At 43.0% G+C, this 25198-nt stretch overlaps 2 protein-coding genes across 2 annotated transcripts in view; both read left to right on the forward strand.

Moving 5' to 3' along the window:
* The first annotated feature begins 214 nt into the window (after positions 1 to 214).
* Positions 215 to 478, forward strand: LOC129513370 (cytochrome c oxidase subunit 6B1-like). Its single transcript, XM_055331169.1, has one exon. The coding sequence runs from the start codon at positions 215 to 217 to the stop codon at positions 476 to 478; it is 264 nt and encodes an 87-aa protein (XP_055187144.1).
* Positions 479 to 5441: 4963 nt separating this feature from the next.
* DPYSL3 (dihydropyrimidinase like 3) overlaps positions 5442 to 25198 on the forward strand; it is a 115127-nt gene continuing 95370 nt past the window's right edge. Inside the window, exon 1 of the mRNA XM_055332880.1 lies at positions 5442 to 5979. Coding sequence (XP_055188855.1) covers positions 5572 to 5979 — 408 coding nt within the window. The 5' untranslated portion in view covers positions 5442 to 5571. The remainder of the gene's footprint in view (positions 5980 to 25198) is intronic.

The raw sequence follows: 25198 nt of genomic DNA on the forward strand, positions 1-25198 counted from the left end.
ATCTACTATGTGTCAGGCAGAGTGCTGGATAGTTTGCAAAGATTGCCTCATCCATATATGATATATGTAGGGTGAAAAATGACCTTTCCAATCTCTGTACCCATAAAGTGGGACAGAAATAACCTAGGTTCAAATTCCTGCAATTCAAGGACGGAAAAGACAGGGTGGACGTTGAGCTGCGAGGTGCTGCAAGGGTGTCTTGAGAGTCAGCACCATGGTGGAAGACATCAAGACCAAAATCAAGAACTACCAGGCTGCCCCTTTTGATAGCTGCTTCCCCAACCAGAACCAGACCAGGAACTGCTGGTGGAACTACCTGGACTTCCACCACTGTGAAAAGTCAATGTCTGATGCTAAAGGGGGTGATGTCTCCGTGCGTAAAGGACACCGGCATGTGTACAAGTCCCTCTGCCCCATAACCTGGTTGTCAGCCTGGAATGACCACCAAGCAGAAGGCATGTTTCTTGGGAACATCTGAACTGGTTCCACCACCTCTCCTCTGTCCTCCATCCTTCCCCTAGGGTGGTGAAGGGGGATCTGGGTACATGGTGATCCCCACCCTGGGATCCTGAATCATGGCTTAACTCATAATAAATACTTGTTGGAAAAGTGTAAAAAAAAAGAAAGAAAGAAAAGACAGGGTGAATTTTGATCAGAAATATTTAAATTCACTGTTGAATCAAGGAAAAGTGCATGACTCCTTTATTCTCTCCTTATTTTGTGTATGGAGGGCCCAGCCACAGTAAGTATTAAAATTGTATCTTCTGTTGGGTAGATTTTTGCTTTATAAGAATTCAGTGCAATTTATTTTGCATAAAAGATATTCCGTGTGCTGCAGTATCAGGATTGCTCAAGGATGCATTGCTTACTATAGAGGAGACTCTGCCTTCCGCTGATCTATAGGTAATAGAATATGCCTCCGGAATACATTTTCCTAAAGTTAAAATCAGATATGCCGTGGGCTCACATAACAAGCCATGTCAATGCAAAGTTGCAAGTCATTTACTGCAGAGTTACAGGAAATGCAAATTTGATCCGGTGTTAGACAAGTTGAAAGCTCTATTTTGCTGCCTGCCTTATAGAAATAGCTTGCTTGTTTACATGTTGTTTTAGATAAACCCCACACTGGGAAGCGTGACTTAGGTGACCATAGGCCTGATGCTGCCCTCATGCTCATGGTTGTCGTCAGTAACGTATCCTCTACCTTACGAGGGACAGACATGGTAAAATCGGCACGTGTTCATGCGACCAATGCCTTTGTTAGGAGAATTTGGGTAGGATATTTCCTTATGTGAGTGTTTGTCTTAAAGTTTACCTTTGTCTCCAAACAGGTGGGGCTCTTAGCATTTTTTAATGTGTTAGCACCTTGCTTCTGGTCTTCCCATGATCATTTCTCTGAATCCTTACAACAGAACTCTGTCTTGGGGTGGTTTTTAGGAGCACAGGCTCTAGACTAGCTAGTAGGGTTTGAATCCTAGCTTGAAGTGCTAGTGTGATACTTTGCACTACAGAAAACTTAACTTGCCTAGGCTTCATTTTCTCCCCTGGTAAAATGAGGCTAGTAATCTCACCACACTTATGGGGTGGTTGTGAAGGAGAAGGCAATGTGCAGCGCAATGTCTTAGTCAAGGAATGAAATCCTTCTAATCCTGTTAGATGGGTGAGGCAAATATAAAGCAGAAAGACATCAAGAAGTTAAGTAAGACCCTTGGCCTAGGGCCACATAATTGCAGAATTGGAGTCAGATCAGCCGTTCCCATCTCAGCCTTCTTCTAATGGCTGCTTTGCTTTCTTAATTGAACACATATGTGTATATGCAGCTGTTGACTTTTAGATGTGATGTTTCTGGTGTTGCGTCAACAAATGTAATTATGGAGCTTATACATTGCAACAGACACAGTGGTGAGGCAATGTAGCTCTAACACTTGGACTTATCTACACCCAAATGCCCACACGCACAAGCACATGCAAGTACATCTACAGTCAGAATGCTCCCCTCTCAAAGGAAACCTCAGACTCTGCACATATTTCTAGTTATGGTCCTGTCACAACTTGGGCATTTACTCAGAGCCTCAGCCTTCCCGCTTGAAAAAAGAAATAATAGTACATGACTTGTATTGTTAATTATTACTAATCAAAATTAATCAAGATAATGTATGAAGAGTCCTTAGCATTAAATTAAGCCCAGCACAGAATAAATTCCTTATAGAGACGGCTGGGTGGCTCAGTGGTTCAGCGTCTGTCTTCAGGCCAGGGCGTGATCCTAGGATCCGGGATCGAGTCCCACATCGGGCTCCTTGCAGGGAGCCTGCTTCTCCCTCTGCCTGTGTCTCTGCTTCTCTCTCATTGTGTCTCTCATGAATAAATGACAACCGATTGGAAAGGTGAATATTTTGTTTTCTCCTCTCTCTTTTTTGATTTATTTGAGAGAGAGAGAGAACAAGTGATGGAGTGTGGGGGAGAGAGAGAGAGGAGAGAGAGAGAGAGAGAGAGAAAGGACCAGAGTCCCCAATAGCAGGGAGCCCAATATGGGACTCGATCCTAGGACCTGGAGATCATGACCTGAGCTGAAGGTGGGTGCTTAATCAACTGAGCCACCCAGGCACCCCAGGTGTCTTGTTTTCTTTTTCTTTTTAAAAATATTTTATTTATTTATTTATTTGAGAGAGAGAGAGAGCACAAACCAAGGATAGAGGCAGAGAGAGAAGCAGGTTCCACACTGAACAGGGAGCCCAATGTGGGACTTGATCCCAGAAAAATGAGATCGTGACCTGAGCCAAAGGCAGATGCTCAACCAACTCAGCCACCCAGGCACCTATCTTATTTATCATCTCTTTCCTCCCATTAGAATTATGTTCTACAGAAGAGGGACTCCAGGACAGTGCTAGACACATAGCAAGTGTCCCCCTAAAAGTCTGTATATAAATTAATGAGTGGAGAAGAGTTTGAGAGCAATGGGAAAGAGGAAGGGAATCACCTGTGTGAGCAAAGAGGGAGGGACCAGCCTGTATTACTAATTTCTCACGTGAACTTCTGGGTCTGTCACAACCAGCATTTGTTAAAAAGGAGCAATGTCCCAAAGGAAGTTCACTTAAGAAATCATGAATAGGAAAAAAAAAAAAAAAAAAAAAAAAGAAATCATGAATAGGGCAGCCCGGGTGGCTCAGTGGGTTAGCGCCTGCCTTCAGCCCAGGGCGTGATCCTGGAGACCTGGGATGGAGTCCCACGTCAGGCTCCCTGCTTGGAGCCTGCTTCTCCCTCTGCCTGTGTCTCTGCCTCTCTCTCTCTCTCTGTTTCTCATGAATAAACAAATAAAATCTTAAAAAAAAATCATGAGTAATCTGATAGAGCACGGGCGGTTCAGCAAGTATCTTTCTCCTCATGGGGACAGTGGTGGGGTGGGCAAGTACAACTTGTGTAAACATACTTGTCTTTGATTCGAGTTCACATCAACTTCCATCCCCAACCTTTCATGGCTGTCACAATCCTGCTATCGAAATTCTGTTTTCCAATATCCTGGTTCCTCTCCAAAATTGGACTTGTGAGTTTCAGTTGATCAGATTGCAGATGCCTTCAAAGATGGTGCGTGCACAAAGAAGCCTGCCATATGCTTATTAGCATTGATTCCCTGCGTGTGACACAATTATAGTAGTGACTGGCACACAGCAACAGCTCCACGAATGCTCCCTGTTGTTGCTGTCGCTATTATTATCATCATTACCCATGTATTCCAAAAGGATTTCTGGAGTTCTTCATATGTGCCTGCAGATGTTCTGGATTTAAGATATTTTTTTAAATAAAGTTTTCTTTTATTTTAAAGATTTTGTTTATTTATTCATGAGGCACACACAGAGAGAGGCAGAGACCCAGGCAGAGGGAAAAGCAGGCTCCCTATGGGGAGCCGGATGTGGGACTCCATCCCAGGACCCCAGGGTCACCACCTGAGCTAAAGGCAGATGCTCAACCACGGAGCCACCCAGGTGTCCCTGGGCTCAAGATATTTAGTGGCAAACTAAACAGACCCAGAGCTCTGACATCATGAAGCTTATGATGTAGTGGGGAGGTTCACAAGAGGAAGTTTAGTATGTCACGCGGAACAGTGAATGATTGTGCTACTTGGGTGGGTGGCTGCGGACTACACTCTAGCTGAGGGTGGGCCCCCATCTGCCTTGTTTTAACACTGTCACTCCGGTATCTTGTGAAGAGCATAGTGGGCATATTCAGTTCACGTTGGATGAATAAATTAAGGAGTCGCCTGGGTGGCTGAGTGTTTGAGCACCTGCCTTTGGCCCAGGGGTGATCTTGGGGTCCTGGGATCGAGTCCCACATTGGGCTCCCTGCATGGAGCCTGCTTCTCCCTCTGCCTGGGTCTCTGCCTCTCTCTGTGTCTCTCATGAATACATACATAAAAATCTTTAAAAAGAATAAATTAAGGAATTTAATGAGTGAATTTCCGAAAGGAGGCCTAGTCTAATGTGGGCACCGAGAGTTCCGGACGTCGGCTGTGTGTGCAGAGGCCATGCCAGCTCTGCCGATCGCCAGCTCTGTGCTTACTGGCAAAGTGTGGTTTGGGGTGTATGTGGGTGGACACCGGGAGGAGAGTGAGCCGTGAGAGCTGGCATCCGCGTAAGTAACTTCTGTGTGGAACCGAGGTAACACGGCGGGCCGAAGGGTGTGTATTTTTGAGGTAGATCCTAGCTCATGTGTGAGCCCCGTGGAGGGTTCCGATGGAGGCAAAGCTGAGCTCGAGCGCGTGTGTGAGGTGTTAGCCTCGGGTTTGTTGTGTGATGGGGTATCGGTGGTGTTTTACAGTCTAGGGACGTGTGTGCGTGTCTGTGACACGCACAGTAATTGCGAGGCAAATTCTGGGGCAGAAAGCACCATCTGGGGTCCTAAACATGAGGTGAGAATAGTTGAAGCGTCGATTTGCCTGTGGGTCGATGACGGGCTTTTGTCACTGTCAGCGGAGTGAGAGGGGCTCTTTCAACCGTTCAGGAGTCCCTCGCCGGCGGGTGCGGGTGCGGGTGCGGGTGCGTGAGGCACGCGCTGCAACTGGGGACCGCTGTGAGACCGTCCTAAGAGGAGGGTGAGGCAAACCTGGGATTACGGGTAAGCCAAGTGTAGGACCAAGTCGGCCAAAGCCTTGTGCGTGTGCGTGCGAGTGGTGTTCCGCGCGCCAGAGCCACCCGGAGTGGCGGGTCCCAGGGCGCGGACAGGCCTGCGCGGGGGAGGCGACCTCGCCAGTCCGCGAGGGGGCGAGGGCCAGGGCGCGTGTGCGCGTGCGGCCCCGGGGTCCTCGGCGAGCGGGGGCTAGCGCTGGGGCAGGGCGGCCGGGCGCGACCCGGGGGCGGCGCTGGGGTCGGGGGCGCGCCGGGGGCGGCGGCAGGTCCCCGGCGGAGCGCGCGGCTGGCTGGCGGCGGCCCGGCAGGAACCGGAGCTGCACTGCCGCCTCTGGCGCGAACGCTCAGGCGCCTCCCCCCGCCCCAGTCACTGTGGCTCCGCGCACGCTGCCGGCGGCTGCCCTTTCCGCCTGCGGGGGAGCCGAGCCGCGGGGCCGCCGCGCGCCGAGCCATGGCCTCGGGCCGGAGGGGCTGGGACAGCGCCCACGAGGACGATCTGCCCGTGTACCTGGCCCGGCCCGGCACCACGGACCAGGTCCCGCGGCAGAAGTACGGCGGCATGTTCTGCAGCGTGGAGGGCGCCTTCGAGAGCAAGACGCTGGATTTCGATGCGCTGAGCGTGGGGCAGCGGGGCGCGAAGACCCCCCGGAGCAGCCAGGGCGGCGGCCGGGGCGCGGGGACCCGGCCGGGGCTCGAGGCCGACAGCCCGCGCCGGGGCCAGGGCCAGGGCCAGGGCCAGGGCCAGGGCCGCGAGGACGCCAGGGAGCCCGCGCCCGCCGCGCCCGCCGCGCCCGCCGGGGTGGAGATCCGGAGCGCCACGGGCAAGGAGGTGCTGCAGAACCTCGGCCCCAAGGACCAGGTAGGGGGGCCCGGGGCCGGCCGCCCCTGCCCGCGTCCCCGGACCCCGGCACAACTTTTCTCCCGCTCACTTCGCCCGGGGGGCGGGGGCCCGGCAGGAGGAGGAGGAGGAGGAGGAGGAGGAGGAGGAGGAGGAGGAGGAGGAGGAGGAGGAGGAGGAGAAGGAGAGCATCCTCTCCGAGCGTACCGCGCGACCTGCGAGCGGGGACCCGGAGTCGCGCGGGTCCCCGGGAGCAGCATCCCGGTGCGCGCGGGACCGGGGCGCGCCCCCCGCGCCTCCCCCCCGCCCCCGGCCCGCGCCTCCCTGCCGCACCCCTGGGCCTGCGGGTCTGGGTGGGTGTGTCGGCCCGCACGGCCCGGAAGGCTTGCTGATGCCCAGCCCTCCTCTCCGCCCGGGTAGCCGCCAGCACAATGGGTTTCGCCCCACGTTGGCCCTAGATTAAATCTCAACCCGGGTCACCAGGGCAGAGGACAAACTCCATAGGCCCCGGATGAACACACGGGACGGGCGGTCTCCCCTCTCACTCTTCCAACATCCTCTGTGTCCCTGAAACTTTTGGGTGTGGAGCCACTAGACTAAACAGCCCAGTCTGAATGCCTCTCTCCTGTCCTGGATGGACATTTCACATCTGTGTTGGTAACGTGTACATTTGTGTACGTAGCTTGCTGCTGCAAGACTGGGTGCTGCACAGGGATCCAGCTGTCTCTGGGAGACTATCGCTTATTTTTTGAAAACGGGCCAGAGTACTAAGGGTGCACTTTAAACTTAGCACAAGCTGCAGAGTCTCTGCCGCTCCTACATGTGCCAAAGCCAGTTTCTTCTGTGTGCGTATTTTTGAGAAACTCATGCCACTTTGAACCGACTGGAGATACGGCCTTGAGATCCAGCTTGCTCTCATCTATTTGTTTATTTCGTAGAAAATCAGAACCACCGTTCAGAAAATTCAGGCTCTGGGCAGGGCTGGAGTATTCAAAGTTCAAACTGATGCTTTTGAGTTGGGGAACAATAGTAATCAGATACGTCACTCTTGTGTAGATAACGGCAGCAAAATCCATCCACGGATAGTATTCTGTGCAAATACTGATATGAATAATAACCCAAAATGGAAATGTCTGCCCCAGAGCAATTACGGTTAATGCTTAACCGAGATTTGCAAGGTTTTCCATTCAAATGCAGCGAGCCCCTCAAAGGAAAGCATATCTCTGCACTGCTTGCTTTTCGAAAGTTTGAAAAAACAAACAAAGCTTTAATACCACTAGGGGAAAAAGAGTGCCCTTGGGAAACAATGTCCATGTCCCTTGGAATCACCCAAGTGTGTGATTTTCATATCATCCTTAGAATGTGGGATTCCTCTAGGCTCTGCTCAAATAACCCTTTCACGAGAAACTTCTGATATTTTGGAAAAGCTGTGGCTGATTTCTAAACTTAAGAATGGTGTTACAGGAAGATTATTGCCTCTCTTCGGGTCTTAGCTGATGGGGATTGAAATGTTCCTTCCCTTCCTGACCCTAAGGGGTGGGAGAAGTGATGGAAAAGGTCGGTAACAATTGCTGTGAGTCAGTGCTATTCCCTTTGCTGGAACACCCCTGATGTAAGCCAGATAATATGCCTGGTTTGCAGGATTTAAGAATGGTAACTAGAGAAAGGGAAAATGTTCCTCCTGTAAACCCAGAAATTCTCTCGTTTTCCTTCCTTTTGCAAACCCTGTACTTTTGGCTGCTAATTGAAAAATAATGCTACAACTTAAGCATCAGCAGGATTTCTTGTGCTACGTGGTTATTTGTAAGTTCGGGCTTACTGTCAGCTTCATGCAGGCCATGTTATTATCTCTAATTTGGTTGAATCACGCTGCTAGAAGAGTCAGCAGACCTTATCTACTTCTGTACTTAATGGCTATTTCCTTGAGGGTAGGGATTGGGTGTTTGGGTTTATCGCTGTAGCAGAAATGCCTGGCACATTGGAGGTGCTCCATAAATGTTTGGTACATTAAACCTCCTTCATTAAGCCATATTTTTTTTGCTACGTAGATCCACAATAACTATCTAGCCTCTATTTATTTTTTGTATATTTAAAAAAAATATTTTTAAAGTAAACTCTAGGCCCATCGTGAGGCTTGAACTCATGACCCTGAGATCAAGAGAAACAAGAGAAACTGGGCCAGACAGATGTCCCTTCTGGCCACTCTTTTAAATACCACATTTTCGGGCATCCGGGGTGGCTCAGCGGTTTATAACGCCACCTTTGGCCCAAGGTGTCATCCTGGAGACCTGGGATCGAGTCCCACGTCGGGCCCCCTGCATGGAGCCTGCTTCTCCCTCTGCCTGTGTCTCTGCCTCTCTCTCTCTCTCTCTCTCTCTCTCTCTCTCTCTGTGTGTGTCTCATGAATGAATAAAATAAAATATTTTAAAATAAATAAATAAATACCACATTTTCAGGGAGCATGCTACCTCATGAAGCAACTTTGGAAAACTTCACTTTAAAAAAAAATTGAATTAAGCCCAAATCTGCCTACTTTTAGTTTCTATAAACTATTCTTAGTTCTGACCTTTTAAAATATAAGAATAAAGTTTTTTAAAAAAATTCTGAGGTATTTTAATGACTTAAGCGTGTGGGTTTGTTTATCTGTCAGAAAAGGGTGGGTATTGCCACAGTAACAAGCACTCCCCACATCTCAGTGGCTTCACCAAACAACAATTTATTTCTTGCTCCTGCTACTGTCCAGTAAGGGTCAGCAGGGTGGCTGTGTTCATCATTTCCCCCTCCGGGACCTAGGCTGATAGACTGATGGAAGTTTCATGTCGATGCACTCATGCTGGGAAGAACATGTGGTGAGTTGCTCACAGACTCTTGAACTCCCACGCTGAAGTCGCAAACATGACTTATATGCACATTTCACTGGCCAGAGCGAATCAGTAATCCGTGTCCAACTTCAAAAGAACGAGGAGGGCGCAGTCTTAAAGTGATCCTGTTAGATGAGATTAGAAATATTTGGAATATAGCTTTAATATCTCTTCTCCATTTGGGGCGGGACTGCGGGGATGGGTCCACCCAAATTATGTGACTGTAAGCATCTCACTCTGCCCCTGTGCCCCTACTTTCTCATCTGCAAGTGTGGGTAACAGTGACTACTTTGCCAGACGCCTGGGTGGCTCAGCGGTTGAGCATCTGCCTTTGGCTCAGGGTGTGATGCTGGAGACCTGGGATCAAGTCCCACATCGGGCTTCCTGTAGGGAGCTTGCTTCTCTCCCTCTGCCTGTGTCTCTGCCTGTCTTGTGTGTCTCTCATGAATAAATAAATAAAATATTAAAAAACAAAACAGTGACTACTTTGTACATAAGAAGTACTCGATACATATTAATTACTATTCCTCTTTGATTTTTACTGCCCTTTGTATGTTTGAGGGCAATCTCCCTAACATTCTCTTTATTCTCACTAGCCTTATCGTTGCTAGTTTCTTTAGCCTTCCCATATGTAATAAGTCTTTCATCCTTCTGATTTTTTTTTCAGGTGATGCTATATTTTATAAGTATTCTTTCAAAAAATACAGTGCCTAGAACTGAACACAGTGCTCCAGATGGGATATGGCTTTGACAAAATGTATTGTATTATAGATAATAATTAGGTTGTCTATAAATCAAATTCATTGTTTTGTCTATAGATCAAATCAATGATTTATAGACAACATATGCTTCCGTAGTATGAGATTACACCTAATAATTCAGTATCCATGTCCTGCTATTGTCTGCATAGTACATTCTCTGTCATTTAAGCATTCAGAAAGTTTTTCACATAGGCTGCTAACTAATAAGCCAGTATGTCTCCATTCTATACTGGTACAACTGACCTTAAAACTAACCAACAAACAAAGAAACCCAAAACCTTTAACTAGGGAATTTTATTTTTATTCTTTCTATAATATTTATCACCACCTTTGCCCATCTTTCTGTCATAATTTTGAACCTTAATTCTATGATATAGCATCCCTATCCCCAGCTTTGAACTATCGGCAGATTTGATAATAAGTACCCTTTTTGAACACTTTCTATGTACCTGATATATCACAGAACATGATTTTACAGATAAGGAAATTGAAACTGGAAGACTCTTAAGTGTTTAGCCCCAAATCACATGGGTAAAACATAGGGAGCCAGAGTTCAAACTGATTTTCTGAGTCCAGAGTCCATTTTTCTGAGTTCTGAGTCCCTCTTTCCAGACAAGGAGGCTACTGGTTTATTTTAATTCAGTGAACCTGACCATTGTGTCTGCTCCTGACGTGTTACTGTCATGCAGGGCAAGGACAGAGCTTTCTGCCATACCTCTAGAGCCTTCCTCCATCTTTGCCGCTAGCCCATTATTCAGGACACCTGGAGAACAGTTGCTCAGCCTATGAAAACAGTTGCTGCAAAATCCTTATTTTTCCAAGTTAATTGCAAGGTTATTAAAAGATTTTTAAAGAACGTCTCGATAAACTCACAATATGCTTTGTCTATGGCATCCCTACTGGCTAACCCCCCCCCCTTAAGGGAATGAGTTTAGTTAATTAAATGAATAAATTACGAAGAAATTTCACAACAAAAGTTTGTGGCAGAATAAAAGTAAAAAAAAGCCTCTGAATTTTACTTTGAGTGCCAAGTGCCAAGTTTGAAGTGTGATTGGGTATTTATATTGTGGTTCTGGACCTACCTCTAAACACCTTGTTAAATTATGCAGCTCGATTTTCCTTATGATAGGCACTTATACTGCCAAAATCCTCCATGGCTGGCTCACACAACGTTTTGTTTATCACTTTTGACAGTAAGTGCATAAGAAAAAAAGCAATTTTAAAAGAAAAGGAACTATTTTTCACCATTTCTTAAGATGGTTTCCAGAGTTTTTCTTGCAGTGAAGAAATTACTAACGGGAGAAGAATGATGATGGTATATGATATATGGTCTGCCAAGAGCAAATGATACTGCAGAGACTCTGTCATCCAGTGAAAACAGAGTAATGGCATTATGATTATATAGGTCTATCCTATATCCTAAACTCCCTTTTGGGAGCCATGGGGCATTTCTAGTTCCCTGCTTCCCACATGGGCCACTTTTGTGCAAGATGTTTCCTTTGTGCAGTCAGTAGAGGTTCTGGGTGGAGGAGGAGAGCATTTGAAACAAGTGACATGTGGTGCTTACCTTTTTATCATTTGTCATGTGCTTTTTTTTTTTTTTTTGGTCCTGGGTGAAAAGTTTACAGAACCGATCCAGCAAAATTGAAGTTTTCCCTATCCTGCATGAGGGAAGAAATAGAATTCTCTAAATCGTCAGAGTTCCTGGAGAGTACGTGAGTTCTACAAAGCTGCTCTGGCAAAGAAAGTTGGGCTTAGGCTGGAGGAAAAGGCCCTTGCTTACCTGGCCCCCAGGCCACACTCGAATCCGGGACTATTTTTACTTACTCAAACTTGGAAATGTCTGAAACCTTTCAGAACTTTGGTTTAGTTTGAGGGTAGGCATTTGAGGAACATAAAAAAAAAAAAAGTGCCTTCCAAGTAATGCTGCGATTGGCAGTGTTCCCTCAAAGTAATGGTCCGCGGAGACAGGGTTTTGCTGACGGCTCTTGTAAGTAATGACTCAGGGCCAGGGGACTGTCCGGGATGCTTTTCTGTCAGTGATGTCTATAGCTGATTCTCTTCACGATTAATTTCCGCTGGGCATTATTCCTGCAGATAATGGTCCTGGGAGGCAGCGGATAAAGCTTGCTAGCAATAGGCAGTCTGGCTGCGGAGCACGCAGGCTGTGACTGGCTGCTCAGCCCTCGGTTTTTGAGAAGACGCCGAAGTCCGTTTAGGCGAGTAAGCACTTTGTAAGAACTGAGACTTCTAGGAAAATAGAATGTTAAAATTGATCTGTACTCTTAACCTGGCCTTATGTGGCATTCAGAAAACAGTTCTCTATCCAAAAAGCAAGGAGATGAGGCAAACAGTAAACAAAGCCACAAACAAAAACTTAACCAACAGGATAAAGCCCTAGCAGGCTCAGCTTGGAAACCCAACCTTTTTAACCAGCTGTACAACTTTGGCAAGTTACCCCCCCTTCTTTCTCAGCCTGAGCTTTTCTCTTTTTTCTTTTCTTTTCTTTCTTTTCATTTTCCTTTCCTCTTTCTTTCTTTCTTTCTTTCTTTCTTTCTTTCTTTTCTTTCTTCTTTCTTCCTCCCTCCCTCCCTTTCTTTCTTTCTTTCTTTCTTTCTTTCTTTCTTTCTTTCTTTCTTCTCTCTTTCTAAAGATTTCATTTATTCATTGGAGATAGAGAGAGCATGAGCAAGGGGAAGGGGAGAGGTAGAGGGAGAAGCAGGCTCCCGATGAGCAGGGTGTGTGACATGGGGCTTGATCCTAGGACTCTGAGATCATGACCTCAGCTGCAAAGGCAGATGCTCAACTGACTGAGCCACCCAGGTGCCCCAAGCTTCCTCCTTTCTAAAATGAAGGGGATAGGGGATCCCTGGGTGGCTCAGTAGTTTAGCACCTGCCTTTGGCCCAGGGTATGATCCTGGAGTCCTGGGATTGAGACCCGCATCAGGCTTCTGGCATGGAGCCTGCTTCTCTCTCTCTGCCTGTGTCTCTGCCTCTCTCTCTCTCTCTCATGAATAAATAAATAAAATCTTAAAGGAAAATAAAATGAAGGGGATGGACCAGTGGTCACCACAATCACGGTCTATAAGCTTTTTTGATTGTGCACCTCTATGCAAAAGTTCTTTGAGCCTTATCTCTCTGTGTGTAGGTACACACATGCACATATATATAAATTAAATGCACAACTTATGTACAGTTGACCCTTGAAAAACACAAGGGTTACGGTGCCAACTCCGTGCAGTCAAAACACCATGTATAAATCTTGACCCCCCCCGAACCTTTTTTTTTAATTTAAAAAAATTTTTTAAAATATTTTATTTATTTATTCATGAGACACACACACACACACACACACACACACACACAGAGGCAGAGACACAGGCAGAGGGAGAAGCAGGCTCCATGCAGGGAGCCTGACGTGGGACTCAATCCCGGGTCCCCAGGATCACACCCCTGGCTGAAGGCGGCACTAAACCGCTGGGCCACTGGGGCTGCCTGACTCCCCTGAACCTTAACTACTCATAGCCTACTGTTGATCAGAAGCCTTACTGGTAATGTAAAGTCACTGAACACATATTTTGTTGTGTTATATGTATTATGTATTGTATTCTTATGATAAAGTAAGCTAGAGAAAGAAAATGTTATTAAGAAAAGTGTAAGGGAGAGAAGTGAAAAGTGTAAGGGATAGAGTACTGCACTGCTATTTATTAAAGAAATCCACATAAATGGACCAGTAAAGTTCAAACCCGTGTTGTTCAACAGTCAACTATATTAATATCTTATGAAACATTTTACAATATGAAAGAAGTACAAAGTAAAATATTATGTATACAATTATGAATCCTTGTATCTTAGTGGCTTTTCTTGCCTACCCAATCAAGTAAGTGATGGTAAGTCCATAATCTTTAGATCCAACCATTAAGAGTCAGTGGTTCTGATATTATAGTCATTAATGAATTCACTGTTTGAGTTCTTCAGCAATATATGCTCTTTTCTTAAAAAAGATTTTATATATTTATTTATTTATGAATGAATGAAACAGAGAGAGACAGAGACACAGGCAGAGGGAGAAGCTCCTCCATTCAGGGAGTCAGATGCGGGACTCAATCCTGGGACTCCAGGTTCACGCCCTGGGCCGAAGGCAGGCACTAAACTGCTGAGCCACCCAGGGATCCCCAATAAATAAAATCTTAAAAAAAAAGGAGAGAGAATTGCAAGCACACTCCCCATTGAGTGTGGAACCTGATCTGGGTCTAATCTCATGACCCTGAGATAATGACCTGAGACAAAATTGAAAGTCAGATGCTTAACCAACTGAGCCACCCAGGCGCCCTGATATATACTCTTTCATGATCCAGTTTCTTTCTTTCCTTTTTTTTTTTCATGGTCCAGTTTCTAAGAGAAAGTTCAAAACTGTCGAAGACTTGCTCTAAGGCTACAGACCAAGTGTTGGGTAGTGCTCAGTATATCCTCTTATATATGTGGGTTTGGGCCAGTGTGTGGATAACGAAGGTCACATTTCCCTTTAACCTCTATTTTTTCTCTCATTTATTCAAAAAATACTTAATAAGCACTGTCTATGTAGGCACACAATAAAAAACTAATTTTCAAGAAACAGACATGAAGCACAGATAACAGGAAAACATAAACTACATTTCCCTATAGTCTCCCATAGAAAATCACCATCAGTTCAATGGTGTATTCTTCCCATTTCTGTGGATATGACAATGTATTTTTCATTCCAAAATAAAAGTGGAAATATACGGTGTTATTAAAACTACTTTTTACTACTTTAAATTTTTTTTTAATTTTTATTTATTTATGATAGTCAGAGAGAGAGAGAGAGAGAGGCAGAGACACAGGCAGAGGGAGAAGCAGGCTCCATGCACCGGGAGCCCAATGTGGGATTTGATCCCGGGTCTCCAGGATCGCGCCCTGGGCCAAAGGCAGGCGCCAAACCGCTGCGCCACCCAGGGATCCCTACTTTTTACTACTTTAATACATTTTCATCGACTTTATTTCTGAAAGCAGTTTTGGGTTCAGAACAAAAATGAGTGGAAAGTACAGAGATTTCCCTTATTTCTCCTGCCCCCACACTTTTATAGTTTCCTCTCCTATCCACGTCTTCCACCTGAGTGGTCATTTGTTATACTTGAGAAACCCTCACTGACATATCTTTATCACCCACAGGTCATACATTAGGGCTTACTCTTGGTGTTACACATTCTGTGGATTTTTTTAAAGATTTTATTTACATACTCATGAGAGACAGAGAGAGAGGCAGAGACACAGGCAGAGGGAGGAAGCAGCTCCCTGCAGGGAGCCTGATGCGGACTGGATTCAGGTCTTCCAGGATCATGCCCTGAGCTAAAGGCAGGCTTTCAACCACTGAGCCACCCAGGCGCCCCACATTCTGTGAATTTTGACAAATGCAAATGACATACATACACATTCATATGCTACTTGCCATCTGTGTATCTTCTTCAGTGAGGTGTGTCTGTTCAGGTTTTTGGCTCATTTTTTAATAGGGTTATTCATTTTCTTATTGTTGAGTTTTAAGAGTTCTTTGTACATTTTGGATAGCAATTCTATATCACGTGTGTCTCTTGCAAATATTTTCTTTTGGTCTGTGGTTTGTCCTCTCATTCTGTTGACTTTTTTTTTTTTGTAAAACAAAGTTTTTAGTTTTAATAAAGTTCAGCTTATCCATAATTTCTTTCATGAGTTATGCCACTGGTGTTGTAAGTCATTGCTATACCCAAGGTCATCTGGCTTTTCTTCTGTCTTATCTTCTAGGAGTTTTATGGTTTTGCATTTTACATTTAGATCTGTGATCCATTTTGAGTTAATTTTTGTGAAGGGTTCAAAGTCTGTATCTACATTCTTTTATTGTATATGGATGTTGAATTGTTCCAGCACTATTTGTTGAAAAAGACTACTACATCTGTCCCATTCTATTGCTTTTGCTCTTTTGTCAAAGATCAATTGTCTGTATTTATATGGATCTATTTCTATGCTCTCTTTTCTGATCATTAATCTGCTTGTCTTTTCTTTTGCCATTATCACATTGTCTTATTTTTTATTTATTTATTTGGTAGTCTCCATGTCCAATGTGAGGCTCAAACTCATAACCCCAAGATTGAGAGTCACATGCTCTTCTTTAAAAAATTTTTTTTAATTGATTGATTGATTGATTGATTTAGAGAGCACCTGAGTGGGGAGAGGGCAAAAGGAGAGGGAGTGAGAGAATCTCACATCGAATCCATGCTTATCATGGAGCTAGACGTGGGTCTTGCTTTCATGACCCTGAGATCATGACCTGAACCAAAATCAAGAGTCAAATGCTTAACTGAGTAAGCCACCCGGGTGCCCTGAGTTGCATGCTCTTCTGACTGACTCTGGCTGGTCAGTCAGGCACCCCTAATACCATATTGTCTTGATTAGTGTAGGTTCATAGTAAGTCTTGAAGTTGAGTGGTGTCCAATTCTTTCGAGTTTCTCATCGTTAAGTATGATGTAAGCTGTAGGGTGTTTTTTTTTTTTTAAGATTTATTTATGGGATGCCTGGGTGGCTCAGCGGTTGAGTGACTGCCTTTGGCTCAGGGCATGATTCCGGAGTTCCAGGATCGAGTCCCACATCAGGCTCCCTGCATGGAGACTGCTTCTCCCTCTGCCTGTGTCTCTGCCTCCCTCTCTCATGAATAAATAAATAAAATCTTTTAAAAAAAGATTTATTTATTTATTTTAAGAGAGAGCATGCATGAGCAGGGGCAGGAGAGGCAGAAGGAGAGGGAGAGAGTGTCAAGCTGACTCCCCGCTGAATGCGGAGCCTTCCATGGGGCTTGATACCATGATCTGGAGATCACGACCTGAGCTGAAACCAAGAGTCTGAGGCTTCACCGACTCTACTACCCAAGTGGTGATATGATAGATTACATTAATTTTCCAGTATTGTACCAGCTTTGTGTACCTTGGGTAAATCCCACCTGGTCATGAATATAATTCTTTCTATACATTGTTGTATTTCATCTGCTGATATTTTGTTAAGAAATTTTGCATCTGTGTTCATGAGAGATGTTCGTGTCTCATTTTCTTTTCTTACAATGTCTATCTGGTTTTGGTATTAGAGTAGTGGTGTCCTCCTAGAATTGGTTAAGTATTCCCTTTGCTTCCTTTTGCTGGAAGAGATTATAGAGAATTGGCTTAATTTCTTCAGATGTTTGGCAGAGTTCAATAGTGAACCCATCTGAGCCTACCGCTGTTTAAGAAGTTAATTAATTATTGATTCAATTTCTTTAATAGATATAGACCTATACGGACTATTTCTTCTTGTGTGAGTTATACTAGATTGTGTCTTTCAGGGAAATAGTCCATTTTGTCTAGATTATCAAATTTGTGGGTGTAGATATTTTTTCATAATATTCTTTGTTATCCTTTTAATGTCAATGGGATCTGTAGTAATGTCCCCACTTTCATTTCTAATATAATTTGGGTTTTCTCTCTTTTTTCCTAGTTATCCTGGCTAGATGCTTATCAGTTTTACTGATCTTTTCAAAGAAATAGCTTTTGATTTAGTTAATTTCCTTTATTGATTTCTTTTTTCAATGTTATTGATTTATGTTCTTTTATTCTTTCTCTTCTTCTATTAGCTCTGAATCTAATTTTTTTTCTAGTTTCCTAAGATGGAAGCTTAGATTATCGATGTTAAGTCTTTTTTTCTTTTTTATTATATGCATTCAATGTTATAGATTTCCTCTTAAGTTCTGCTTTAATTGCATCCCACAAATTTTGTTATGCTGTATTTCACTTTTATTTAGCCCAGAATTTCTTTTGAGATTTCTTCAATGCCCCATGTGTTATTTGAAAGGTGTTGTTTAATCAAGTATTTTGTGATTTTCCTGCTATATTTTTGTTACTGACTTGTGGTTTAATTCTATTGTGTGAGAGTAGACATTATATGATTTCTTTTAAATTTGTTAAGATGTGTTTTATAGTTCAGAATGTGTCTGTCTTGGTGGATGTTCTACGTGAGCTTAAGAAGAATGTGTGTTCACCTGTTGTTAGTTGAAGTAGTCTGTGTATATAAGTTATATCTAGCTAATTTATAGTGATATTGAGTTCAACTATGCCCTTATTGATTTTCTGTCTGCTGGATCTGTCCATTTTCCATAAAGGTAAAAGTCTCCAAATATACTAGTGGATTCATCTGTTTCTCCTTGTAGTTCTGTTAGTTTTTCCTCACATACTTTGATGCTCTTTTTGTAGGTGCATATGTGTTAGGAATTATTATGACTTCTTGGAGAACTTACCCTTTTATAATTATAGTAATGTCCATTTGATACCTACTTTGTTTTTTGTTGTTGTTGTTTTTTTCATCTTTTTAAAAGATTTTATTTATTCATGAGAGACACACAGAGAGAAGAGAGGCAGAGACATAGGCAGAGGCAGAAGCAGGCTCCATGCAGGGACCCCAATGTGGGATTTGATGCCGGGACTCCAGAATCACGTCCTGAGCTGAAGGCAGACGCTCAACCAATGAACCACCGTCCCGTAACTTTCCTACTTTGAAGTCTACTCTGGGTGAAATTAATGTAACTATTCCTGTTTTCTTTTGACTAATGTTAGCACAGTATGTTTTTTTTCTACCCATTTACTTTTGGTTCATATATATTTTTATATTTTCTTTCTTTCTTTTTAAAAGTATCTTATTTATTTATTTGAGAGAGAGAGCATGAGTGGTGTGAGGAGGGGCAGAAGGAGAGGGAGAAGCCGACTCCCCATTGAGCAGGGAGCCTGATGGAGGGCTCAATCCCAGGACCCTGAAATCATGACCTGAGTCAAAGGCAGACTGAGCTACCCAGGTACCTCATGTGTGTTCTTATATTTAAAGTTGGTTTCTTGTAGACAGTGTATAGTGGGGTTGTATGTGTGTGTGTTTTCAAAATATTTATTTATTATTTTAGAGAGAGAGAGAGAGAGACAGAGAGACAGAGGAAAGAGGCAGAGGGAGAGGGAGAGTGAGAGTCTCAAGCTGACTCCCTGCTGAGATGGACCCCAATGTGGGGCTTGATCCCAGGACCCTGAGATCATGACCTGAGCTGAAACCAAGAGTCTGACACTTCACTGATGGAGCCACCCATGGGCCTGTGTTTTTGATTCACTCTGACCATCTCTGTCTTCTAATTTGTGCATATAGACTGTTGACATTCAAAGTGATTATTAATACAGTTGGACTCATATTGACTGTATTTGCTTATGTTTTCTATCTGTTCCTTTCTCTTCTTCTTATTTTTTTTAAAAGGATTGTTCTAATTTTTTTTTTATTTATTTATGATAGTCACAGAGAGAGAGAGAGAGAGGCAGAGACACAGGCAGAGGGAGAAGCAAGCTCCATGCACTGGGAGCCCGACGTGGGATTCGATCCCGGGTCTCCAGGATCGCGCCCTGGGCCAAAGGCAGGCGCCAAACCACTGCGCCACCCAGGGATCCCCTCTTCTTCTTATTTTGTCCTCCTTTCTTTTCTACCTTTTGTGGTTTTTTAATTTTTAATTTTTTTTAAATTTTATTTTATTTTATTTATTCATGAGAGACACAGAGAGAGAAAGGGAGAGAGAGAGGCTGAGACACAGGCTGAGGGAGAAGTAGGCTCCATGCAGGGAGCCCAATTCGGGACTCCATCCTGGGACTCCGGGATCACGCCCTGGGCTGAAGATGGCACCATACCGCTGAGCCACCCAGGGATCCCCGTTTGTGGGTTTAAATGAGCATTTTATATGATTCCATTTTTTCTCCTTTCTTAGCATATCAGTTATACTTCTTTATTTTTTCTAGTGGTTGTCCTAGAGTTTGCAATATGCATTTATATTTATGACTAATCCAAGGCGCCTTCAAATAACACTCTACTACTTTTGAGTAGTCAAGTACCATATAATAACAAAATAGTCCCAATTCTTCCCTGCCCTGTCCTTTGTGTTATTGCTGTTTTTCATTTTGTTTATGCCTAAGCATATATAAACATATATAATTGAATGCCTTGTAGCTATTATTATTTTGAACAAACTGTTACCTGGTAGATCAATTAAAAATAAGAAAAATTTAAGTTTTTATATTCACTTGTTCCTTCTCCAGTGCTTTCTTTTTTAATGTACATTCAAGTTTCTGACTCATATCATTTTTCTTCTCTCTGAAGAACTTCTTTTAACATTTTTTGCAAGGCAGATGTACTGCCAACAAATTCCCTTAAGTTTTATTTGTCTGAGAAAGTTTTTATAGTTGACATACAATATTATATCAGTTTCAAGGGTACAACAAAGTGATTCCACAAGACTACGTGTTACGCTATGCTCACCAAAAGTATAGCTACCATCTGTCACTATCTAGCACTATTACAGTACCACTGACTGTATTCCCTATACTGTACGTTTTATCTGCATGATTTATTCATTCCATAACTGGAAGCCTATGTCTCTCACTCCTCCTCACTCATTTTGCCCCATCTCTGATGCCTTTCCTCTCTGGCATCCTCATTTTTTTCTGTATTTATGGATCTGTTTCTGCTTTCTGTTTGTTTCTTTGTTCACTTGTTTTTTTAGATTCCACATGTAAGTGAAATCATATGGCATTTATTTTTCTCTGACATATTTCACTAGCATTACATCCCCTAGGTCCCTCCATGCTGATGCAAGTGGCAAGATCTCATTCTTTTTTGTGGCTGGATAATATTCTGTATATATATCACATCTTCCTTATTCATTCATCTATAGATGGACATGGGTTGCATCCATAGCTTGGCTATTGTAAATAGTGCTGCAATTAACATAGGGGTGCATATATCTTTTCAAATTAGTGTTTTGTTTTCTTTGGGTAAATAAGCATTAGTGGAATTCCTGGATCATCTGGTATTTCTATTTTTAATTTTTTGAGTAACTTCCATGTTGTCTTTCAGTATGTTTTCCACCAGTGTTGGTTGGCTGCACCAATTTACATTCTGCCAACAGCGCATAAAGATTCCTTTTTCTCCACATCTTCACCAATGCTTGTTCTTTCTTTTTGATTCTAGCCATTCTAACAGGTATAAGTGATATCTCACTGTAGTTTGGATTTGCATTTCCTTGATGATTAGTAATATTGAGTGTCTTTTCATGATTCTCTTTCACTTTTGAAGGATATTTTGCCAGGTCAGAATTGTACATTGTTTTTTTTTTTTTTTCTCTCAACACTTTAAATATTTCAGTCTATTCTCTTCTTGCTTCTGTGGTTTCTGAGAAGAAATCAGATGTAACGTTTATCTTTGCCTCTCTATAGGTAAGGTGTTTGTTTTTCTTCCTTTGTCATCTTTCAAGATTCTGTCTTTATCTCTGATTATCTGAAATATGAATATGATAGTCTAGGTGTAGTTTTTTGGTGGGAGTGCTTGATGTTCCTTGACCTTGACATTCCTTGAACTTCTGTGATGTATGGTATGTGACATTAATTTAGGGGAAACTCAGTTATTATTGCTTTAAATATTGCTTTTATTGCCTTTTCTCCTTCTGGTAGTCCACTTACATGTGCGTTAGACTTTTTGTAGTTGTCTTGCAGTTCTTTGAGATTGTGTTCTATTTTTTTCATTCTTTTTTTTTTTTTGCTCAGTTTTGAAAGTTTCCATTATTATATTCCAATTCAGAAATTCCTTCTTCACCTGTGTCTAGACTACTAATCAGCCCATCCAAGGCATTATTTCTATTACAATGTTTTTGATTTCTAGTATTTTTAACAATTCTTTGCTAAAATTTCCATCTCTCTTCTTACATTATTCATCTGGTCTTGAGTGTCATCTCCTTTTTCCATTGAAGCAATTTTTTAAAAAAGATTTTATTTATTTATTTGAGAGAGAAAGAGCAAGCATGAGCTGGGGTAGAGGCAGAGGGGGAAGCAGATTCCTTGCTAAGCAGGGAGCCTGGCATGGGACTAGATCTCAGGACTGGAGATCATGACCTGAGCTGAAGGTAGATGCTTAAACCACCAAGCTACTCAGGTACCCCTCATTGAAGCAAATCAATCATTTTTTTTTTTTTTTCTAAATCTCTCATCTGATCATTCCAGCATTTCTGCTATATCTGACTCTGGTCTTGATGTTTGTTAAGTCTCTTAAAACTGTCTTTTTTGCCTTTTAGTATACTTTCTCATATTTTCTTGAAAGGTGGATATAATGTACTTGGTAATAGAAACTCCAATAAATAGACTTTTACTACTGTAGTAATAAAGTTGTAGGGCAGCCCCGGTGGCTCAGCGGTTTAGCGCCGCCTGCAGCCCAGGGCATGATCCTGGAGACCCTGGTTCGAGTCCCACGTCAGGCTCTCTGTATGGTGTCTGCTTCTCCCTCTGCCTGTGTCTCTGCCTCTCTCTCTCTGTCTCTATGAAAAAATAAAAAAATAAAATCTTAAAAAAAAATAAAGTTGTAGGTGAAGGGGAAGCACTCTGTAGCCCTATGGTTAGGTCTCAGTCTTTTGGCAAGCCTGTGCTCTTGGACTGTGAGCTTCACCATGCTTCTCATTCTTCCTCTGCAACCCCTTAGATGGGAATAGATATCTGGATGGGGATGGAGATGTGTGTTTCCCTTCTCCTATGTGGAAAGCTTGATGGACCTGTAGCTAGCAAATCAATCATTTTTTTCCTAAATATCTCTTCTGACATTTAGAAATATCAGATCTGACAGCATGCATGTAGTTAGGTATTTTCCTGCACTTGTGTGGAAGGCCAGATGTGCAGCATTGAGTATTTCCCCCTTTCCCTCAGGTCGGTTAGGCTCTGATAGCAGATTAGGCTCTGGTAAAATAGGTTTTCCGGGAGTCAGGCCTTGTTAAGAAGAATGGAGCGTTCTGGTGTATCTCAAAAATGTTTCCTTCTCTCCTCTCTAATCCATAACCAGGAGGGGATCTTTTTCTGATAGTCACTGTGAAGACCTAGGAGAGCTCCTGGAGGTAACAGTCATAAAACTGGGAGGGCCTCCAATGACTGGGTCCTCTTGGAGTTTTGAACTATTGGGGTTGTCCACACTGAGTCTCCATCAATTCCTCCATCACTGTTTGGGTTTTTCTATCCTGGCAGTGGCTCCTATGGAATTGTTTGCTTGTGGGGTAATGTTCACATGAGTCATAACCCACTGTATCTGCCTCTCTGTCTCTTTGATTCTGAGGGCAACAGTTTTCCCTGTGACTTTACCTTTCTGCTGAGTCTAAGGGGAATTGTTGATTTGTCAGTTTGCTCAGCTTTTTTCTTGTTTTTAGAGTGGAGTGGCAACTTCTTAGCTCTTTACATGCTGACCTGGAAACACTAAACTTGTTTTTTAAACTTAAGTTATTAGGGCATCTTTACAGAGCATCAAAGATTTTCCAAAATGTAATTTACAATTGATATGTGGTACTCTGTTGTGATTACATATTTAATTACTAATTTCCTTTTTTTTAAATTTTATTTTTTTAAGTAATTTCTGTACCCCACCTAGGGCTTGAACTCACAACCCCCAGGTCAAGAGTTGCATGCTCTATCACCTGAGCCAGCCAGGCACCCCAAATTACTAATTTCTTTTAATTGGACATTTATATTTTAGCTTTCAGTTTTGGTTTCACTTTTACTTCTCTTCTTTTGCCATTGTAAATAAGGAGGTGATAAACCTCCTTCTAGCCAAATCTTCATGTATTTTCATTTCTTTATCATTTGTCAGTGGAAACTTCCTAGAAATGGTGGATGTGGTGTAGTCATTTTCATGCTACAGAATTGCTGAGCCTGAGATGATTGCTTGCCATGTGGGACTTCAGGGACAGGACTCTGGGTAAACCATGGAACACTTTTGTGTGAATTCTGTAAGAAGGAGGCGCACAGTCTGGACTGTTGCTCAACAGCAGATGAGATTACGGGGGCCATGGGAGTCAGGTATGTGGGGACAAAGTAAGAGACATGGGAAGAAGAAGATTTTAAATCTTAGCTGGAAAAAAAAATAAATCTTAGCTGGAGATAAAAATGTAGAAAGAGAAGAGTGTCTTCTCTTTCTTTACTGAAGTTATCACCATAATTTATTGGAATTTTACTTTTCCTTGGCTTTAGGGGCACAGATGATGAGGTTCACAGTGCATTCTAATGCAAAGCTCCTTTTATGGAAGTAGCTTACTTCTGCAAGTAACATTCCAATCCTTACCATAATTCTACAAAATAGCTAATAATATCTACACAGTCTGGAAAAGAAACTGAGTCCCGGAGAGGTGCCTTGACCTCCTGCCATCATACAACGGGGAAATGGACAAAGTCCAGATTTCAGTATAAGGACTGTCTGATTTATTTTTATATACCATTTTGCTGGTGTTTTTTTTTTTTTTTTTTTTTTTTTAATAGGGTGGGAGCTAAGCATTGGTACTGAATGGGGTCTAGGCTACAATTGACCTGGTTAAGAGGATTAGCCAAAATAAAACATCTACTAGGAAACTTTCTGGAGATTGAGTGGATGGGGTTCACAGAATCAAAATAAGGAACCTGAATTTGATCAAGTCCAAAAAGACTTAGACATAGAGCAGAAGCAGAAGACGTTAGAAGCTAGGAGGCCTATAAGGAGTCCAGGAGATGGAGCAAAGCAAGGAACAGGAGAGGTTCAGACGGTTTTCATGATATGCCCTGAGTACCTAGTGATCATTTTTCTTTGATGCTGTGGCTTGCTGGTAGGCTGACTTGATTTAAAGGCACCTTTAGTATCTGCTAAGGGCAGATCATATTCAAAGGTTGGTGGCAGATCGAGCTCAAATTGAGGTCTGCAAGAGGCCTGGAGCTCACACACTACTTTTCTAGTTAGACTCCACCGAGGGCTGAACAATTTGGTTTGTTTCCAAGAAGCTAACCTATGTCCAAAGAGAAAAGATGTAGTGTTTGTTTGAGCTGGAAGTGAGCTAGAGAGGGGCTGTTTTCTTCTTACAAATAACTTAACATCCTGTCACTTGGATAGAAATAAATAAAACCACCGAAATGAGAAGTTGTGGACTAAATACACACTAAGTGATAAGGAATAAAATGACAATTGATCAATAATAATAACTCACAATTGGAAAACATTTTCAGAGATACAGTTTTCTTCTACATACAGAGCAAGAGTCAGGAAGCCAGCCAGTGGTACCCTTAGGGAATGTTTTAGTGAGACTATAGAGTGGGGAGCAGGGAGTTTGAAATGGGTTTGGGGGATTTGAAATGCAGTATCTGGCAACGCATGCTGTCAACTAAGAGTTTGTAAATAAAGGATGAAATATCTCAGTTGTCTACAACAGGAATCTATAAAGGTCCAAATAATAAATGTCTCAGGCTTTATGGGGTATAAGGTGTCCATTGCAGCTACCAAAGTCTGTACAATAAAGTCATCCATAGACAATATGTGAATGAATGGGTGTGACCGTGTGACAATATAACTTTATTTACAGAAATCAGGTGGTGGTCTGGATTTGCCTTGAGGGCAATTGTTTGCCACCTCCTGGTCTTGAATATAAGAAGGACACAGGGGAGTGTGGGATGTGTGTGTTGTATGTGCAAATGCATATGAGTATGTGATTGTGTGTGTGTGTACGTGCACTGGAGTGGCAGAGAGGGTCCCAGCAACTTTTCT

This window comes from Nyctereutes procyonoides, unplaced genomic scaffold (assembly GCF_905146905.1).
Source record: "Nyctereutes procyonoides isolate TBG_1078 unplaced genomic scaffold, NYPRO_anot_genome, whole genome shotgun sequence".
Lineage (NCBI taxonomy): Eukaryota > Metazoa > Chordata > Mammalia > Carnivora > Canidae > Nyctereutes > Nyctereutes procyonoides.

What these genes read in the sequence shown, in the direction of transcription:
- LOC129513370 (XM_055331169.1), top strand. Translation starts at nt 215, where the DNA reads ATGGTGGAAGACATCAAGACCAAAATCAAGAACTACCAGGCTGCCCCT.